Source organism: Sabethes cyaneus, chromosome 3, assembly GCF_943734655.1.
Source record: "Sabethes cyaneus chromosome 3, idSabCyanKW18_F2, whole genome shotgun sequence".
In the NCBI taxonomy this organism is placed as follows: Eukaryota; Metazoa; Arthropoda; class Insecta; order Diptera; family Culicidae; genus Sabethes; species Sabethes cyaneus.
Window position 1 is genome coordinate 251634624 of NC_071355.1, and position 22018 is coordinate 251656641.

The window sequence follows — 22018 nt, forward strand, 5'->3', positions numbered from 1 at the left end:
GTTTTCGATTCTATAAAGAACATACAGACAGAAAGACAGAAATCCATTTTATAGGTATAGATTATTACAAGAAACTTTGTCGAAGACAGTAATCTACTATCTCTTCAGCAAAGTTAGAAAAATCCTATTTCTCATATATCAAAAATCGTTAGTTTGTTGTATGACGTTGTCCTGTTTCACAAAGTTATACAAATCCTAGTGAAAATACCCAACATTGTTCTATACAGTACATCTCTATCTTTGCTTGTTTAGGAACTGTAGAACTTTTAATGTAAAAACATGCTAATTTTGACCCCAAATTATTCGCAAAAAAGGCATCGTTTTAATTAAAAAACACTCCAAACCTAAATTAATTTTAATAGAAATTCAATTTTAAGTTCAACTTCAGTCTAATTTTGATTCCTCTTTCATGTCCCTTTCCACGACTTATTTTAAGTCTAATTTCAGATTTATCTTTGAAGTCCAATATAAAACTAAATTTCAAAACAAAAAATTAAAATTTTGATTTAAGTCCAATTTCATACCTAATTTCAAACAAACTTGCGTGATTAAAATTCAAATTAGCTAATTTCAAGTCCGGTTTGAGACCCAATTTCGAGTTCAATTTAATTCCGATATCCAATTACAATATCTGTTTTATAACTTTCAAATCTATAATTTTGATTTGACTTATAATTTGTGTTGGCTTTCAAATTTTGTTTTTATTTCTTAGCTTGCAAATTTAAAAATTTGATTTCTGTATTTTAATTTTTGATTTTGGAGTTTTGCCTATTGATTGTCAATTTTCGATATTTGACTCTAATTTAGACTTGATTTCTGACTTTTGCATTGTGACTTTCGACTTTCGGTATTTAACTTTCGATTATAGACTTTGGGCTTTTAAACTTTCACCTTTGACTGCTCATTTTTATCTTTTGGCTTTGACCTTTGATTCTAAATTTAAACTTGTAACTTTGGCTTTCGGTGATGACGCTCATTTTTTAACCTTGTCTTCTGAATTTCAACTTTTAATGTTTAACTTCAGATATTTGACTTCTTGCTTATGTGACTTTTTTCTTGACTTTTTACATTTGATTTTTGATTTTTGGCTTTAGACTTTCAACTGATATATTGACTTTTGTGTTCAAATCAATTTTGGGTCCATTTTTAGTCCAATTTCATTTCTCAATTACAATCCTATGTCATGCCTTTGCCTTATTTTAATTCCAATATGAACCTCCAAATTCAAGACCAATTTACAATAAAATTTAAAGTGCACCTTTAAATTAATGTTTCACCCTCCCTTTAATGTTTAATGTACAAAAATTCTCGTGATGAAGTCGGAAATTCGAAGGATCGGTCGGTCAGAGCCCCACTTCATGATTTGGTCTGGGCACGCTAGTGCTTCTTGTTGTATTGCGATCATTTTTGTATTGTTTTTCTATAAATTTGTTTCCGTTTTTGTGTTAGTTTTGCCTCATTTTAATGTCACTTTCGAACAAGTTTGAAATCGATTTTAAATATTCTTTTCGTCATATTTATATTATGTTCCTTTCATAATTTTATATTATGTTAGTATTATTCCATTCAGGTATCCTGTTTGCATGATACGTTATCTGTTCCACTTCTGTGTAATTTTGGTTATAACATTACACTATGTTTTATATGATACCAGCTGAGCCACCAAACTTTATATTGCCACAAATTAAACTGTTTTGTATGCTAATCGTGAATCTCGGATGACTTTCGACCACGATCTTGAGTTTTGCAAGTTTCTGAGGAGTTAAGCCTAAGGACGATCCATTTCGACAGTCACGTAACTATGAAACCATGACTAGTTTGGAATACAAATTTTCAATTTTTTCTCAAGGTAAAGTAGAAAACAACTCCCACCATTACTACGTCAGGTAAAATAAAGTTGATAGTTATATGATGGTATAATTAACCTAGATAAAGATGATTTAAGTCTGTGAGCCTAGGCTTCTCCTGGGCTTTGAAAAAAGTGAATAGTCAGGCGTCAGTTGGTCAATTGGTCGTTCAAATAGAGTGAATAAAACTTACATTGCTACTTGGCATTCTATTTATTATTCGAGAGGGAATTTGCTACCAAATCCTATTTCAAGTTTTAAATATCCGTTTTCAGACTTAGTCTGCCTGTCTGCGAAAACTGACACAAAGGTATCTTTAAATCAAGATTGAACATTCCTCGATTATTGTAGCGAAAAATTCATTGATAATTAATAACGTTTAGTATTATTACCAATGAATATAAACACGAATGTACTACACGGGTAAAAATTTAATCTCCAAAATGCGCAAAATGACTCATGATTTCAGGTTTATAGCTTATGTTTTATGAAAATACACCATGAATAATAATCATGATATCACGAACTTCTTGCAGTACAACACAACGCAAAATCATGAACTATTATTCATGATTTTGTGCTGCCTGATATGGAACTTCATGATTTCATGATTTTATTCATGGTAGCGAAATCGGATTTCTTTCCGTGCAGTTCTAGATCTCAACTAAAGGCCACCCCGATTTTGCTCAATTACGTTATTCTCCCCCCCCCCCCCTCCCTAGGGCTCTTGTTCGTTCATCATCTGTACACTTTGCACCGGAATTGACGGTGGACACATAAATTGCCAACAATCAACGCATAATAGAGCCTATTTAAAGTTTGACGCCAGTGACCACCCCCACCCATCCATGAGCTTTCTCCTGTTTCACGTTTTAATTATGCCCCACTAACTGCTAACGGCACTGTTTATCGATCGACAACAATTGCCAATCAGTTGTTATTTTTACCGCTAATTATGCGTCGTTATTATCCCTATATATTCGTTGAACCACGCTCTTGGTTGAACCGTTACGCGGTGTGGCAACCAAGGTCTGGGTTAATGACTTAAATGTACAGATTATCATCTGCTTTTCAACTATGTTTTTGTTATCAAATGTGCGTAAATATAATATACCCAAAGTGATTGTTAAGTGATTAATCGTTGATTATTATTGGATTGGTGTTGCATAATTGGGTTACATTGTTATTTATTAGTGAAATGATTTCCCACTGGAAACAGTGATTTTTTTGTATTTCGTATTTTTAGAGTTCATATTTATTTTGAAGTCATTCTAGGCAGCATTCGAAATTGTAAAATAATTGTAGATTACACAAAATAGCTGTATTTTTTTAAACCGCTTGAAAACAAGCCATGTTTTATTAACGGCTGTGTTAGAATTAATTGAACAGATTTAATCAATGCAATCAAAAACCTACCCTCCAGCCAACGTAACCCAGGAAGGCTCTTCGTTCGAGAGTGCCTCCTCACTGTACAGCCTGGCCCGGGTGGATGCGATCTGCGAAGACACCCCGCCGATTGAGGAGAAATCGACGGCGCCGCAGATTCCTCCGCTGCCCCGGCCGTCGCCTGCGCACTCGGTCAGCAGCAGTTCCAGCGGGAGCTTTCAGATGGCCAGCAAGAAGAGCTCCCCTTCACGTTCCACCATGCCGAAAACACTGCCAGCTAAGCCAAAAATCAAACCGGAATCGATTTCCGACGACGAACGGAGTGAAAAACGGTACTCTTCCTCGCACGATGAGAAGGACCTCAAGGGTACGCTGGGCCGACCGACGCGGCGTGGACGCGATTGGAACGAGGAAGAACGGCGAAGGAAAAAGAGTACCTTCAAGCTGGAGTTCGACAAGGATTCACTCAAAACCTACACAACTCCGATGCTGCGACAGGCAAGTCCAGGTTTCAAGAAACTTTCTCCGGAGGATAAAAGCGCTTTGAGCATTCTGGATGGAACCAGTCCAAGCAGCAAACAGAAAAGATTTCGGCCTAAAACAAGAAAATCCCCACGAACACGATCCGCTACGGGAGATGAAGTCGTCGTCAGTACGCCGCTGCGCCGCAGCAAGACTCCCCTGAGCAGAAGTCCCGAGAAACCTCAAGCGTCGATGCTGCCAACTCAAATTGTGACACCCAAGCTGAGCCCCTCGCAGTATTACTCGCAGCTTAAAAGTCCTCCGTCCGCCGGTTCGCCTCGCAAGCAGAAAATTTCCCCCGAGAAGAGACTTAAAGCGATCTCCACGGAGTCGCTTCGATCGGTTTCCCCCGGATCGGACTCCGTATTTTACAGCGAAGGTGACGCTTTGTCTCAGTCCGAGCAGCAAGTAAGTTAGTTTTCCCCCACCCCATTTTCCAAGAACTAATGTTGACTACTTTGAAAAGATCCACTGTCATCACTGCGGAAAGGAGGTTGAAGTGGTGAGCATTCCGGGTGAATCGGAAGAAAGTATGACGGCCCTCACGCTGGATTCCACCGATGGTGACAGGCCGGATATCGTTCAACCTCCGGAAGGGTTTGCCGATTCACCGGATTGCACCAAGACGCCACATCATACCCGACTATACAAGAAGATGGACAAGCGATTTCGCTCCGAAGATCGACATGCCGATCGACGGCATTACAAACCGAGGCAGGAGTACAGAGCGAAGGTAATTGAACTAATAAAACGAAAAGATCAATTTCGGTGAAACGACTATATTTCAGAGCGAAGAACGCGGCAAGGACGATACGGAGCCAAACAACCTACGACCAGCAGGATCTTCACCTTGTGTCGCGCCTGTAGTTCCGCACGGCGATCACCAGGCCACCGCCGAACCGGAGCAAGGCATCTACCATGGTAACTACCGGGCGGGGCTATGGATCTGCATCGCCGATCGAGACGTGTGGCGACGACACGATTTGCCCGGTGAAGGAAGCTTCGACAAGCCACCGCGAGATTTGGCCGAACGACGTGGATCGACCGAATCGGAAAAAGATTTCCGCAAGAAGTATCAAGCCATCACGCACCGTTTGGTACATCGGAAGTCCTGCGTGGAAATGTACCGTCGGCAGAATACGAACAGTTTTGGTAAGATCTGACTTAAAAGAGACTGTCTGAGTCTGAGACTTTTGAGAAGTTTGTAATTTGATTTCGTTTACAGAAACGGATAAAACTGTGGTGGTTTGCAGACAGTCGGGGGAGTTTGGATTTAGAATACACGGATCGAAACCGGTGGTTGTTTCGGCGATCGAGCCGGACACTCCGGCGGAAACTTCCGGGCTGGAGGTGGGAGATATTGTTCTTTCCGTCAATGGAATATCAGTGATCGATAAGAGCCACTCGGAAGTGGTGAAAATTGCTCACGCTGGAAGTGACACACTGGAACTGGAGGTAGAGGATTTTCGCTCTGTTTGCGTTCGTCAAATTTCTGATTTTTTCCCATTAATCAGGTGGCTCGTACGATCGGAGTTCTTTCGCCGCTGGAAGACACCACGGCAAATCCTGCGATTTACTCTGGCTTTCTGTGGCGCCACTCGAACACGACACCGAACAAATGGGTTCGACGGTGGTTCTCGCTACGGCCTGATCACTGTTTGTATTACTATAAGTCTGAGTTGGTAAGTTCGTTAGAAGTCTTTTACGATTGTGAGGGATGACAAAACTTTTTATTGAATAGGATAACCAACCAATTGGTGCTATTATTTTGACGAACCACAAAGTGGAGCGACTTTCCATGGATGCCACTGGGCGTCCATTTGCGTTTACCGTTAACACAGAGGAAGGAAACAAGGTCCAGCTGGCGGGAGATACGGATGAAGCTGCCAGCAGGTGGATTGCCGTCATCAGTCATGCTGCTCAGCAGAGTGACCCTTGGCTGGAGATTAGGTAAAGTTGGTTGGCTGTGTCTAAATTTTTGGCTTTGAAACTAATTTGATCGTTCTGATGTGTTTCGCAGTGCACGCAACTTACGGCTGGCAGCTAGTACCGTTCACAAGCCGGACTGCGTTGGTCCCCTCACTAAGCTGGGAAGCAAGTGGCGTTCGTGGACCAAGCGGTACTGCGTACTGAAGGATGCTGTGTTGTACTTCTATCATGACGCGGCTAGCAAGAGTGCATTTGGTTAGATTTTACTGATATTTTTTCCACCCGAACAGCTAACCTGAATCGATGTTTTTGGTTTCTGTTTTACTATTTTTCTCAATACAGGAATGGCCTGCTTGCAAGGTTACAGAGTTCAGCCTTCATCTGCCGGGGGTAAAAAATATGCCTTCGAAATCGTTCCACCGGAGCTGACTTTGAGGCATTACTATTTCCATGCGGACACTGAAATGGACAAGAAGCGGTAAGTAATTTCCAGTGACTGCAAGTAAATTGCATGATTTTATGATATTATTCGGCAATGGGTTTGAAAAATGTCGAAAACAGGTAACTAATGAATTTAATCGGAGACTATGTGCCGTGTATATTGATATAGAATATCCAACCGGAGACCTTTCCTGAGAAGATCCCTTTAATCCCTTATTCAGAAAAAAAAACAAGTTAGCTGACTTGAGTCAATACGCTTTACTGACTTACTCAGCTGTAATTTTTCAAAGGATTTAGCTTTTGTAAGGGCTTTCGTGCTCTAAGATGCGATTTTTAAGTCAATCAAATAATGTATACACATCCAATTTAATCCTGGTGTTAGGTATAACACCATATTTTGGTTACTCGTTTACGCTTACGCCACTGACACAGGCGTACAACAAACTGCCGCCGTTGCTATGTGCAGACATTCTGCTACCTACGCACTCGATAACGCACAGCCTCTTTCATAACATCTTTCTGCATAGCTCACTCACGGGGCAAATAACTCGTGAGCGCTAGCGGCGCACTGAGTTACAGATTTTACATTACTTTTTCTTTTCTTCTTCATCTTACGCCCTCGATTCTACACGCGGGTGGGAGTGCGAGCCCTCGCGGCTGCACTATGGGCCAGAAATCAAAATTTCGGGACAAAAATATTTGCGGTTAAACGGCGTGTCTCAGCTCAATGTGGTTTTCGGCAACTTTTTGAATCAAAAATTGATGCATATTTTGAAGGGGTAGTCCAATATTTAAGCGTTACTTAAACAACAATTTAGGTAATAACTTTTTGAGTAAACTTTTTTTCACCTTTTTGGTTTCAAAATATTAAATATAAATCAATTTCAAGTAATTTTTTTGAAGATATGAAACTTCTACCTTTTACCCATTTTTAGCAATAGACCTTTGTTAAGAAACGATCCCTCAAATCACATTTCTTCTTGTAACATGTTTATTTCAACAGACAGCCCAATGTGATGTTCTAGAAAATATTTTGCACATAAAAGAGGAATATTTTTGCTGCGGACTGTTTTGATTTATATGCATTAATTAATAAGATATAACTAATTTTAGGTTAAAAACCGTCTGATGAAAAATCTGAATATCTTGGTCATCTGCAAGTATCTGCAATTAGTTTGCATACCGATTTGTAGGGAATTGTTCAAGTTATCTGCCCAAATGTGTATTTCAGAGAATCCCTGGGAATACCATGATTGGGAATACCTCGGAATAGTGCGGATTTTTTTTCAAACATTTTATAACTTAATAACTATGCGTCCTAGTATCAAACAGTCTTCACAGAAGATATGTATTTCAACATACTGACTAACTTTGTAGAACATTTGAAACCAATAAAATAATCGTGTGCAAAGTTATTGAGTGAAATTGATTTTTAGGAGCTCTTTTTTAACACATCATTATATTTCGCAATCGGTAAGAGTTACTTTATTCAGCAAAGTCGCTTATTTTAGTATGTTCTGCAACTTTTGGAGAAAAAACTTTTTTGTTTTGAAATTATTTAAGAAAACAAAAATTTGTATCACCTTAATAGGTGAATTCATGGTCACCCTAATAGTGCCGGAAGATGCGCTATATTTTATTATTTTTCTTCTCCGAAGACACCACCCTTGAAAAAATACACATTTTTCATCAGAGGGTTTTTACCCTAAAATCAGTTATATCTTATTAATTAATGCAGAAAAAGCAATACAGTCTTCAGCAAAAATATTCCTCTTTTATGTGCAAAATGTTTTCTAGAACATCACATTGAGCTGTCCGTTGAAATAAACATGTTACAAGAAGAAATGTGATTTGAGGGGTCGATTATAAAAAGGTCTATTGCTGAAAATGTGTATAAGGTAGAAGTTTGATATCTTCAAGAAAAATACTTGAAATTGGTTTATCTTTAATATTTTGAAACCAAAAAGGTGAAAAAAAATTTACTCAAAAAGTTATTACTTAAATTGTTGTTAAAGTAAAACCTAAATATTAGACGACCCCTTTAAAAGATGTATCATTTTTTCATTCAAAAAGTTGCCGAAAACCACATTGAGCTGAGACATGCCGTTTAATCGCAAATATATTTGTCCCGAAATTTTGTTTTTTGGCCCATAGTGGGTTGGTCGGCGTCGGCTGCTCGGGCTACAATGACGAGCGAGAAAGACGCTCGTGGCTGTTAGCTAAATACTCACTCGCAGCGAGACCGAAAAGCATGGTTATGTCGGTCTGTTTCTTAGAACGAGTGCGCGCGTGTGAGAAAATTAGACCACACGTGTGTGGGTTTCGCAACACTTTCAACACGACGAGAGCGTTGGTTCAGCGATCGCATTGAACAAGCATACCAACACATTATTTCTGGTGCTAATTCAGTATCAATGAACAAGTGAAAGAACTTCTACTAGATGTGAAAATAGTGTGCGGTTATCATAACTGCATGCATCATTCGCAAAATTTTCACATTTGATGGTTCAGCGATACCATTGAACAACTTATACAAAGTTATGAGCCTATTTACCATCGTGTGCGTTATTTTAGAATTTTGCTCAATTCAACCAGGAAAGGCACTGTAATTTCAAAGGTGAATGCTACGAAACTCTCTGGTTATGTGGTTTGAGCAAATTGAATAAATTGTTTTGTTGGCCTTGTATGCTATTGAAGGGCAGCACTGATAAAGGTGTCTGGTCAAAGTCCGGTTTTGCAGTTTTTTCACTAGTTGAACAGGTAAGCTAAACACCCAAGAGTCGCTACTGTTATAATTAATCCCAAGCACATATCTTGTCTGCCTGTTAAGATAATTATATAGATATCCAAAATAAATATTAAATCAGTCAGGTTCACTGAGCGACATTTACAGCAGAGGTGATTCTTTGCAATGTGACAAGATCAAACATTTTCGTATCTACATACAATGGTGGAGATACGGGGACAACTGTACCATCCGCTCCTCTATTTATTGATAATAATAATAATAACAAACGTTGGGAGTATCATTGGTTAAGTACAACTCCGGACCCTCAGGGATGAACTTATAACCATAACCAGAAGCCAAGCTGCAATAAGCCAAGGTTATAGTGCCTTATTTCGTACTCTGAAAATAGATTATTGGTCTTTTAACCTTTGATTTTTGAATTTTGATTTTTAGTTTTTGACTTTTGACTTTCAGTTTTTAATCTTTGACGTTTGAGTAAAATTTTGATTTGATTTTTTAGTTTTGGTTTTATATTTTTGGCGTTCAAACTTTGATTCTGAATGTTGAATTTTAACTTTGACTTTAGATTCGGGTTTTAATTTTTGACATACGACTTTTAATTTAGTTTTTATTCGTTTTTTTTTTAACTTTGACTTTAAACTTTAAACTTTTTATATTAATCCTGTGGTTTCAACTTTTGACTTTTCCGTTTAGTCTGTCAACTAAAATTCAGATTTTTGCGCTTTAGACTTTTGGTTTTTGTCTATAAAATTCAATTTTAACGCCGATTTTAAGTTCAATTTTAATTCTACATTCAATTGAATTGAATTGATTGATTCCTATTTTATGTCTAATTTTGTGTCCAATTTGAAACCCAAATTCAGTCCCAATTTCTTGTTGAAATTTAAGTCAAATTTCAAATAAAACCTTAAGTCTCAGTAAGAATTAAATTTCAAAGCCCAATTTTGAATTCAAACCCGTGCCTTACCTTCTTCTCTATAACACTTAATGTAAAAATTACTCGTGCTCGTTACATACGCGGAATTTAGGAAGATTGCCTAAAAATAGATCCGCCATCCCCCTTGATTACTTAAATTTTTCAGACCAAAATATGATTTTCAAAGGATGGTGCCTTACCTTCTATTTTTGTCTGAGCAAGTCAGTAGTCGTAAGTTTCTTCAGTTCTTCATCACTATTCAAGGTCCTATTTTTTCCTCTCGCCTGCCCGGAGGACATTGATAGTGACAATACCAAAGAAGGAGTGCGTCCGTCCGTCCGTCACAGATCTCAATCCTATCTGCGCTGGACTTCACAATAAAATGAATTGCCGTCGCGTCAACCCATCAAATGGTGTCTGTGAACGAGGGCATAAGCCATGAAGCAAAATCTGTATCCAGACATCCCGGTGTACTGCTCGTGCTGGCAAGCTGCTGGCATTCGTTTATCTCGTGAGCGGACTGTGCAGGAAGATGCTGAGAAAACCAGTGTTTTTTTGCCGTACACTTTCGTTAGTGGAGTAAGCGCCGGATGCTTTTCGTACTCGCTCGCGTAAGATTGGGCATTGTTTGTTTCTCACTCGATTTGCAATATTGGTTTTCTGATTTTCTCGAATCTCGATCACTTATTTTTAAAACGCATAACTCTTGAGCCAAGCGTCGTTAAATATCGCTAAGTTTTGAGCTTTGTAAGTAAAGATTGAGATGTAAGTAAAACGTAACCCGAGATTTTCTTTTTCTGATCATTTTCTTTTTTTCCTATTTCCTTTTTCCTCAAATCGCTTTTTTTGTTTACAACGCACAAGAGAAGGAAAAGTCTTCAAATGTCTACTAACAAAAGAGAAAAAAGTTCAATTTGTTTTTAATTTTCGAGACAAATCTATACATGAAAAGTCGCACTGCTTGGGGAAATGACCGAATAGTTAAAACCAAAAAAATACTCGCACTACTGTATTTTGTAGAATACATGTATGTTTCTGAATGCCATGTTTTGTAAAGTTATTTATCGCTGCCAAACCAACGTATATTTCTCAATGAACTTATTGTAGACAAAATGACCTGATTTTTCAGTATTAAAATACTTTAAATTGTGTTCTAAATTAGGGCAAATGCAATTTCAAGTTTAATTTCTACTTCATTTTGCGCCAAAACTGGTTCAAATCATTCTAATTTTAACTTTAATGTTTATTTTTAAATCCAACTTTCGTTAGATGTCAAGTTCACCTTTGTGTCCATTTTTTAAGTCTAATAGTAATTTCAATTTAAAGTTCAGTTTCACATCCTAATTTTGAAGTCCAATTTCAGATTCAATTTGAGTCCAATCTACAATTGAGTTATTTTGACTTTTGAGTTATTTTAAGTTTTGAATTTTGAACCCAGATGTTGAACTTTTGGTTAATAAATTTTGGTACTTGACTTTCAACTTTTGACTCTTGAAATTTTACTTTTGATCTTTTGATTTAGGCTTTTAACTTTAATTTTTGCCATTTGAAATTTGGCTTTTCACTTTGACGTTTAAATCTTGATTTTGGTTTTGAATTTTTACTCTTACTTTTCGACTTTTAGTTTTTGACTTGAAATTTTTAACTTCTGATTTGTAATCTACGACTTCTATTACGAAACCATGACCTTTTAAGATGAAGAATAGTGAGGCAACATACCTATAGCAAGCTGCGAAATTATACAAAACGTCTCTAAATTGTACAAAATTCTTCGAAATCTTGTTCAGGCCTAGACGGAATGGAGCTCCTCTCGCTCACAAAAAGTCACGTTCGTTCAAGAACTGCATACAGATAGGGCTGGAGAAGCTATTTTCGGCATATTCGGCACCCGCTGTTGTTGTGTTTGTACGCGTACGCAAAGTAGTACCCACTGGCAAACGGTAGGATTTTGTTTTTCCGAGCACGTTCACAGCTGGTGAACGATTTCGAGTCGTACGATGCGACTATTTGCATCGTCGGATCAATCCATTCCTTACCGAGTAGTCGTCGCGAAACGAAATAATAACACCCGTTCTTCTGTTAAAACAGTGCTTTTGTACTTGGCCTTCTTGAAGTGAAGTTCCAGAGGCTAATGTTCGTAGAAATCATTTTCAATGATCCAAAATATCCAAAAAGGTAACTAAACTTACTGCCTGTCAAATTAATAAAAAGTATTCAAACAAATTTAAAAACAACCGGCGTATAACGTAATATGGACTTTTTCTTCTCCCGCATTTTAACGGACATATTGTTCGGGCAACTAATGCAAAAGCTATCTGTACCTGAACGTAATATGAAACGGAACGACAGAGTAACTCCGATTAAAATTATACTAATTGGTAGCCCCGGAGTCGGCAAATCCAGGTAAACATGGTCTAATGAGAGTACAATTTAATGAAGTGAAAGTATTTTGCTGATTTCAGTATCGTGAATAGATTTACTAAGCATAAATATGAAACTTACGCTGCAACCATTAAACCAGACTTTCAAAGTAAAGTAATCGAGGTGGATGATACAATTGTCAAGCTAAACATCTGGGACACTGCTGGACAAGAAAGGTTTCGATCACTGACGCTTAATTATTTCAGGTGCGTTTTGCTGGTATGATTTCTACCACCGTGAAAGATTCTGTTTTATATTACAGAAAAGCGAATGGAGTTTTATTGGTGTACGATGTCACGGTAAGGAGCAGTTTTACGAGCTTAGATTCGTGGCTCGAAGATGTAGCTGAATATGGGCCAGATGATGCTAAAATTATGTTAGTTGCAAACAAAATCGATTCTGCAGAACGAGTTGTCAGTACGGAAGAAGGTTCTCGGTTCGCCAAACGGCACAAAGCGCTGTTCATGGAAATTTCGGCCAAAAATGATTTATGTGTTAACGATGCGTTTCTGGAATTGGTCAGAGAGGTGAACTAACTATGCTTTGAAACTTGCTTATATTACAAAATTGCTACATATTTTTATGATGCAGATACTGCCGGCGGTCAAAATTGCGGAAAAGCAAAATGCAGATATGATTAAGATAAAAGGTGATGCAGACGTGAAAAAACAAAAGATGTCATGCGAATGTTTTGGATTGTTTTCGTAGTAAAAAACTCAATGCCTGTTATTCAAAATATAAAAATGGGGTAAAAATGAATTCAACCACTTTGATTATGCGGGCGGTTACCAATAAATAAAAACAATTGTATCAAATTTTAATTGATTAGTGTAAAAAAGAAATCAAAAATCAAACCAAGGTGCTCTATTTCGTACTGACAAGAAAATAAAAGTAGGGTACAAAGGTACAGAACGCATCACTTAGACAAAACATCATTTGGCGGAGTTACTGTATGTTTGTTCCACGTTTCTTAACATTTATGAGATTTTCGGATCGTTTTTATGCATATTCCTGAAGAAATATCATTAAAAACAGGTATTTTGTGTCATTTTTGACGGAGTCAAGAACATTATGTGGCGAAAAATGCCCAAATTTGTGGACAAAACGCACCAAATTTTGACAGGTAGCCGTTAAACGCAACACGCAGAATCTAGGGCATTAAACAACTTTCCACATAACTCGAGAACTAATCATGCAAATGGATCCAAATTTGGCATATGGGGGTTTTTGGAGGCAGGCAGGAACCAAAATGATTGATGGAACATTCAATGTATCCGAGCAGACCCGGCTCTATTCTTCAAGCGGTTCAAGCGGTACTAATTATAGCTACCAATAGGTGCCTATTAACGAAACAAATTACATGTAAAAATGGTAAATTTTTTGCTATAAATTAGTCTACAAAGCAAAATAAAGCAACATACGATATTCATATTTTCTAGAAAGTTACGCATTTCGATAAATTCAAAAAGTTTGTGGAATATGTTAAACCAGTTAGATAAGGTTTTGTATACAAAAAGGTTAATAAACTGATATTAAGGAGGTTATAGAAAGCCATTTATATCTTGCAAACCATATGACATAGATGTTTAGTATCTTCAGCAAAGTTTAATGAAATGTATAGTTCTACATCTTTACTGAGTACATGAACCTGCTATCTAGTCCCTACAAAAAGTTAATTTGTTCAAGTGTGATATCCCTTTAATAGCTTATTATATATTTAATAATATTTTAAGGAACTTCTTGGAAGACACATAAGCTATAAAACGTCCGGAAAGGCGAGAAAAGACTTTTGACCGTCTTTTTTCAATATGATCTCACTGTGCTACGAAGTAACCAGAGCACAGTAGTTCAAAAAGGCGAAAAGTGGAACTTATTTCCTAGTTTCTCTTGTTTTCATTTTATTATTTATGGTCTCAGCACTTTTGTTCGTATAAATATCGTCCTTAATCTAAAACTGTCAAAAGTTCGTCATTGCTTACTATAATGAAAATAATAAAATAAACTTTTTTGTGTTAGGAAATATAGACATAGTTTCTTCGGCAAAGTTGTAAATATTATAAAGACAAGCAACTTTGCTGAAGAAATAAAATTTCTATCTTTATCGAGTGCTGAACCATTGGGCATATTCTTTAAAACTTCTTTAAAAATTGTGTTTTCATACTTAGCTTTTGTTAGTTGCATTTTACAAGAATACAATGTTCTAGGTAATTATCGAAGCTCTCAAAATACACGTTTTTGCAGAAGAACGCAAATCTCTTGAACCTTTACTTGCTGATTTATCGCATATTCAAGCTTTAAATTTCCATAGCTTCACGAGTCCATGGGGTACTTAAAAGGAGGCAAGTGGATTTATAAAATCAGCGCTACATCTTAAAGCTTAAGTCGAGTACATACTATAAACTTGTCTGGGTTCCACTTGTCCCCAACTACCCAAATGAGAGTTCGGCAAGCATACGTTTTATGTGCTTCGCGTTCGCGAAAGGCTCGTTACACGTCCATTTTTGTTGTGTTCGTAGATAGACACATGGTTTCTTCGACAAAGTCATAGAAAATATAAAGATAAACAATTTTGCTAAAGAAATGACATTTATATCTCTATCGAATGCAGAGCTGTAGAGCATTTTCTTTGGAAATTCTTTAAAAATAAGTTTTTCAGGTTTAGCGTATGTTGGTTGCATTTTACAAGAGTATCTGGTTCTAGGCGATTATTGAAAGTCTCAAAACACATGTTTTTGCAGAAGGTTGCAAATCTGTACGACCGGTCATTACAAAGTTATCGCTTATTTAAGCTTTATTTTTCCCTTAACTTCACGAACCAAAAGCGATAACTGTGTAAGAAAAGGTTCTAGAGATTTGCAATCTTCTGCAAAAACGTGTATTTTGAGTCCCTCAATAACCACATAGAACCATATATATGCCGCAAATTTTCTATGAAACCGAGTGTGAAGCAAAGCGATCACAATGAAAGTGTATAGGGATATTTGATCTTGAAACTTTTCGTTAATTTTCACTCATTCGTGATTGAAAAAAAATTATAACAGAACCACATAATTGCTACATTTGTTGTGAGTCTGTCGGTATGTAAACCATGAAAATTTAATCATAATTGGTAGAGCTACTAGCGTTCAAAATCTTTCATATTTTCGTGACGGTAACTAGAATCTAAATTACGGAATGACAACTCTGCGGTAAGACGTATTCCTACGTCAAAAGAGCGGTTCTTTTGTTACCAAACGGAGTAGCAGCATTATAGCGCTATAAATTCAGAAGTTGTAGCAATGCTGAATTCAGCAGTATTCTAGTATTCTTCTTCAAATTCTTTTTCAAATTCTGCTTGACTGAGATGCAGTAAATCAAAAAAGCAAAATCGTATCGAAAAGAGTGTACCAAGCCTGCTCTTTTTCTCTTCCGATTTTCGTTCGTTCGTCGTTCGTATATTTATTTTAGCTCGTCTGTTCCGGTCTTCCTCTTAGTATGTCCTGCTTTTCCTCATTTTCTGTCACGTTCTGGTTTTCTTTTACGTTTTATACCTTTTGTATTCTGTTTCCATTTTTCCTCTATTTTTTTCAGTTTTGTCTCATTTTTTCTCTTGTTTTTTTCTCCAGTTTTTTCTCCAGTTCAAGTTCATTCTGTTCTCGTTTTCTAAGTTTTTCTACGGTTCTTGCTCCTTTTCTTTCAATTTTTTTCTTTTCTTTTCCGTTCATCTTTTACCGTCCAGTCTTGTTTTTTACCTCGTTTTCCCCCCTTTTCTCTACCATTTTTCTTTTCCATTTTTTCTCTTTTTTGTGTTCCAGTTTTGCTGCCATTCTGACACGTTAAATCTTTTGTTTTTCTTTTTTTTTTCATACCAGTCGTTAATCTTTTCTCTCTATTAGATAACTAGTTTGTCCAGTTTTAGTCACGTTTTTCGGTAAGACGTAGTCCGACGCAAAAAAAAACAAAAATCCGTGTAAAAAAAAGTTTTCAGCGTAACACAAAAGCGAAAATTGAAACGGGTACAACATCGTACACATAAAAATTGAAAAAAAAAGCAATAAAGGTGATAAGAATTTCTTTGAATTCAGTTATCGAGCATTCGAAAGAGCTCAGATAACAAATTTCGTTTTTTTTTCGATCGCATTTGTTGGTGATGAACGTTCGTTCTTTGAATGAACCCATTCCTAACCGAATAGTCGTCGCGAAAAGATAATATAGAGGCCGTTCTTTTAATAGGTCAGTGTTTCGTACAAATCTTTCCTTTCTTCAAGTGGTTTCTATTTTAGTTGAGAGCAATTAAGATCAAGAATATGACGTTGAAGACAAAAGTGAGTTAAAAGAGAACAATTTTATGAATTTTTAAAGTGCGCGTTTTTGCTTTCCGGTATCCAAGGAGAACTATCAACAGAACTCAGAGAAACATAAAAAATTCAATATCATTTAATTTTAAGTTATTAAAAAATATCAAGAAAACTTTACAAATAAGTAGGGTGCGACGCATCATGAGACGAAACAACAAAGTACCGGCAATTAAAATTATATTAATTGGTGGCAGTGGAGTAGGCAAGTCCAGGTAAATATTTATAAAAGTTTTTTAATTCAGTGTTCAAGGTGTTACTTGAGAACATAGTTTTATTGTTTATCGCCAATAACAATATTTAGTGATAAACATTCGCTGGTTTCAGTATTATGAACAGATTTACTGAGGCTAAATTTGATGCTTATAACACAGCAACCATTCAAGCAGATTTTAAAAGTAAAATAATTAAAGTGGATGATACAATTGTGGATCTAAATATTTGGGATACTGCTGGACAAGAAAGGTTTCGTTCAATAAATATTAACTACTTCAGGTGCGTTCGAGCAGCTTACCTGAATGATTTCTATGGCCGTTAACAGTTCTATTACATATTTCAGAAACGCGAAAGGTGTTCTATTGGTTTACGATGTAACATACAGGAACAGTTTTACAAGTTTGGAATCGTGGCTCGACGATCTAGCCAAATTTGGCCCGGAAAATACTAAAATTATATTAGTAGCAAACAAAATCGATTCTGAGGAACGAGTTGTTAGTAGGGAAGAAGGTTTCTGGTTCGCCAAACGGCACCAAATATTGTTCATGGAGACTTCGGCTAAAACTGACATATGTGTTCACGATGTGTTTCTGGAATTAGTCAGAGAGGTGAATTATGCTAGCTAGCTATAACTTACTTGTATGCAAAATTACTGTACTTTGTTTTGAACTAGATACTGCAAACGGACAGTGTTATGGAAGATCGAGAAAAAGACGTGCTTGAGATCAAGGCTGATGTTGACAACAAACAAGAAAGGGCATCTTGCTCATGTTTTGCTACCCGGAGATCATGATAGATTGAAATACTAGGTCATTTCGTTGGAAATCCAATCCCGCAACACACAGCTTATGTGTTCAAACTGATACTACGAATAAACTTGTTTGGCCGCCAGCAAAAACAAGTTAGATTAAACTTTTCGATCGGTGGTTTCCACAGTAGTCCTCCGTCTAGAGGCACAATTTGTATCTAAAAATAACCCAGCCCATGTCGCTAGCTTAATAAGGGGGTTGTGCAGTCTCCTTTTGTCCAGCGCCTCTATGGTTCAAAGATGTGTTGTGGGTTCGAATCCGGTTATAATCTCAGATCATAGCTTGGTTCGACCCATGAACTTTCCAGCATTGGACAAAAGGTATGAGCCACAACGACTACTTGTTAAGCATAGCTACCAATAACTCCTCGCCCCTCACCTTTCCGCTCTTTCCCCCCCATTCTAAAAAAAAATCATTGCTTTCCCCTACCGCCTCTTCATCAAAAAATATTAATGATTTCCATTGTCTCTTTTATTTAAATGCAGATTGCAAAGTGTTAAATAAATTCGATGAAATTAGTCTTCGCTGCTTTGGAATGCCAAACGATTCGGCTCTTCTTAAACGTCGATTGTTTACGGAGGATTCGATCAAATAAGCACAGCTCTTTTAACCCATTATATCCTAGCGTATGAAATTTAATACGTGATTTCATTGAAGCTCGGGTCATAATGAGTTGAACCAATGAAATTTCCAGGTCTGGATGGTACTCTTACAGAAAATGGATGACGTTATAATGTTCGAGCTTATCGGCCTATTTCGTGTTGGTTCCATTTTGGGACGTATCCCGGAGAATTGGCGGAATGTAGAGGTGGTGTTCATACTTAAAGGAAATAAAAAGGAGAAAACCATGCATGAGGCTGCATGAGCAATAAGCCTGACATCAACGTTTCTTAAGTTGATGGAGAAAATCACAAATAACTATACCCGCAATGAGTTTTTAAAGATCTCTCTGTTGCATGGAAATGTGTTTTCCTTGATATTGAAGGCGCTTTCGATAACACGTCCTTCACATCAAATAATACCGCTCGCTTTCAAAAGCTCGCTTTCGCTATATATATAGGAATATAAAAGTTCAATTTTTTAAGTCGCAAACTCCTATCCCACCTTAATAATGTTATGAGATATTTTCCTTACGATTTTTAATAATTGTTGGCCTTGGGCCATTCTAGCGGAATTTTCTTTATAGAGTAATGGAAGCGTCAGCGAAAATTTTTCTGTATTATTTTTTTTCAATTCAATCAAAAACAACTTTAACGGCAATTTTAGCGGCAATTTTATTTTATTGTTGTAATTTTATCCAGTGTTGTTTGATTCGTAAGTTGATCTAGGTTTGAAACACAGAACCATTTAGCCATCATTCACGGAAAATCAATAAATCGGAAGGAGGCTCCGGGTATCAAAGTTCGTGGAATTGATGCTGCGGGTAATTCTTTTCTCTTTTGATATTTCGAAATATTTTGATTAGTCGTTTCGGAATTGTTTGTAACAAGATCGCGGACGGAACGTCTAAGGTAAAACTTGGCAATAAGACCAACCAGTTTCGAAATGATCAATCGGAAGTGGATAGTCCATTTCAATTCGAAATGACTAGAAAAAAATCAGTCAACCAATTCTAATTTTTTTCTTGGGTCTTTAACTAACAAGCACAGGTCATCGATTTCATAACTATTGATAACTACATTGCAAATATTCATCCAAAAGAAGCGGTTCCCAACGTTATACCCGGCACTGCTCCGGAATTCCAGATTTACAGTAATTACTTCTCATTTAATGGGCGAATGTTTCCGAGTATCACGATTAGATTCGTCCAATCGGTTCAAAATTGTCTATGTTATAATAATACCACGTAATCTATACCTATAAAGAAGGATTTCTGTCTGTCTGTCTGTCTGTCTGTCCGTATGTTCCTTATAGAATCGAAAACTACTGAACCAATCGGCATGAAAATATGCATGTAGAGGGGCCAGGAAAGGTTTTAGTGATGGTTAGAAACCCCTCCCCCCACTAAGAGGGGGGCTCCCATACAAATGAAACACAAATTTCTGCATAACTCGACAACTAATCAAGCAAATAGAACAAAATTTGGCATGTGGGTTTTTTCGGTGACAAGAATTTATTCTATGGTAAATTAAGACCCCTCCCCTCTTTATAAGGGGAATTATAACTCCTCTCCTCTTTAAAAGGGGGGGCTTCCATACAAATTTCCTCATAACTCGAGAACTAATCAAGCAAATGGAACCAAATTTGGCATGCGAAGGTTTTCGAGGGCAAGAATATTTTCTATAGTAAACTAGGACCCCTCCCCACTTTAAGAGGGGGGGCTCCTGTACCAAAGAAACACAATTTTCCTCATAACTCGAGAAGTAATTAAGCAAATGGAACCAAATTTGGCATGTGGGTGTTTTTGGAGAAAATTTTTTTTTCTATGATGAATTGGGACCCCTCCCCGTTTTAGGAGGGGAGATCCTATACACATGAAATACAAATTTCCTCATAACTGAAGCACTAATCAAGCAAATGGAACCAAATTTGGCATGCAAAAGTTTTCGAGGGCAAGAATATTTTCTATGGTGAATAAGGACCCCTCCCCACTTTAAGAGGGGGGGCTCCTATACAAACGAAATACAAATTTTCTCATAACTCGAGAACTAATCAAGCAAATGGAACAAAATTGGCACGTGGGTGTTTTTGGAGACAAAATTTTTTTCTATGATGAATTAGGACCCCTCCCCACTTTAGGAAGGGGGACTCCTATACAAATGAAATGCAAATTTCCTCATAACTCGAGAATTAATCAAGCAAATGGAACCAACTTTGGCATGTGAAAGTTTTCTAGGGCATGAATATTTTCTATGGAACCCCTCCCCACTTTAAGAGGGGGGGCTCCTATACAAACGAAATACAAATTTCCTCATAACTCGAGAATTAATCAAGCAAATGGAACAAAATTTGGCACGTGGGTGTTTTTGGAGACAAATTTTTTTTCTATGATGAATTGGGACCCCTCCTCACTTTAGGAAGGGGGGCTCCTATACAAATAAAATGCAAATTTCCTCATAACTCGAGAATTAATCAAGCAAATGGAACCAAATTTGGCATGTGAAAGTTTTCTAGGGCATGAATATTTTCTATGGTGAATTAGAACCCCTCCCCACTTTAAGAGGGGGGGCTCCTATACAAACGAAATACAAATTTCCTCATAACTCGAGAACTAATCAAGCAAATGGAACCAAATTTGGCATGTAGGAGATTTTGGAGTCTTGAATTTATTTTACGATAGTTAGAGACCTCTCACCCCTGTGGTAGGGGGATATGGACTCTCATACAAATAAAACAGAAATTTTTGCGAAACTCAAAAACTAATCGAACTCGAGAAATTCGAGACTCTTCCATAAAACATTAGTCAATACAAGACCACAAAAACTATCTATAGTAACACTAGATCATTCAGGACGAGACGGTCGCGAGTGTTGCCGGTGACCCGCCGTCGGAAGCGCCGCCCACTGGGGGGCTTGCAAAACTCGAGATAGTGACAAAGATCATCCGAGATTCATGATTTATGTACAACACAGGTTAATTTGTGGCAATACGAAGTTTGTCGGGTCAGCTAGTAAAACAATAAAATAACGTAATAAAATAATCAATTGCATCTCATTTCTAAGCCGCTTATGTTTAAAGCACAAATGCACAAAAATTCAAATTTTCAGTGCTTTAAACAGAATAGCAGTTTTAAAACTGGAACGCTAACTGGGTACCCCATCGTACATACAAGAAGTTAAAAAGCAATAAAGGCGATAAGAATAGCTTTGGATTCAGTTATCTAACGTTTCGAAGGGACCAGATAACAAATGTTGTTTTTTTTCTAGCACGTTTGTTGGTGATGAACATTCATAGACCGTAAACGTGGTATGATGCCAGTTTTCGCCTCGTTGGATTAACTCACTCCTAATTGAATAGTCATCGCGAAAACATGTCATAGAAGCCAATTCTTCAGCATTGACGCAGCATTGACTGCGTACAAATCTGACCTTTCTTCAAGTGGATTCGCAGAGGCCAATTTTGCGAAAAACAGGTTTTTAATTTAACAACGCATTTTTGCTGAAACACATTTTACTAATCAAGTGAATAGTAAGTTAAAATATATCAATTTTATGAATTTTAGATGTCCATGTGTTACTTTATCGTAGTATCCAAAACATCTTACACTAAACATAGAAAATTCAATATCTTTTAAATTATAAAAAACAATAAGTTTACTAGCTTCACAAACAACTAGTGATAAAACAAATTATGAATCGGAAAAACAAGGTGCCTGCGATTAAAATTATATTAATTGGTCGCAGTGGTGTAGGAAAAACCTGGTAAATAATTTTATGAAATTTTAATCTAGTGTACAAGTCCATATAATTTAATTATTCGACGACGGATAACAATCCCTTATCTAAAAA

General features: G+C 37.1%; 1 protein-coding gene across 1 annotated transcript in view; it reads left to right on the plus strand.

Moving 5' to 3' along the window:
- Positions 1-22018, plus strand: part of LOC128741083 (uncharacterized) — a 114212-nt gene that overhangs the window by 91098 nt on the left and 1096 nt on the right. The window contains exons 13-20 of the mRNA XM_053836659.1: positions 3271-4163; positions 4222-4488; positions 4544-4907; positions 4981-5210; positions 5270-5437; positions 5497-5705; positions 5776-5939; positions 6027-6162. Coding sequence (XP_053692634.1) covers positions 3271-4163; positions 4222-4488; positions 4544-4907; positions 4981-5210; positions 5270-5437; positions 5497-5705; positions 5776-5939; positions 6027-6162 — 2431 coding nt within the window. The remainder of the gene's footprint in view (positions 1-3270; positions 4164-4221; positions 4489-4543; positions 4908-4980; positions 5211-5269; positions 5438-5496; positions 5706-5775; positions 5940-6026; positions 6163-22018) is intronic.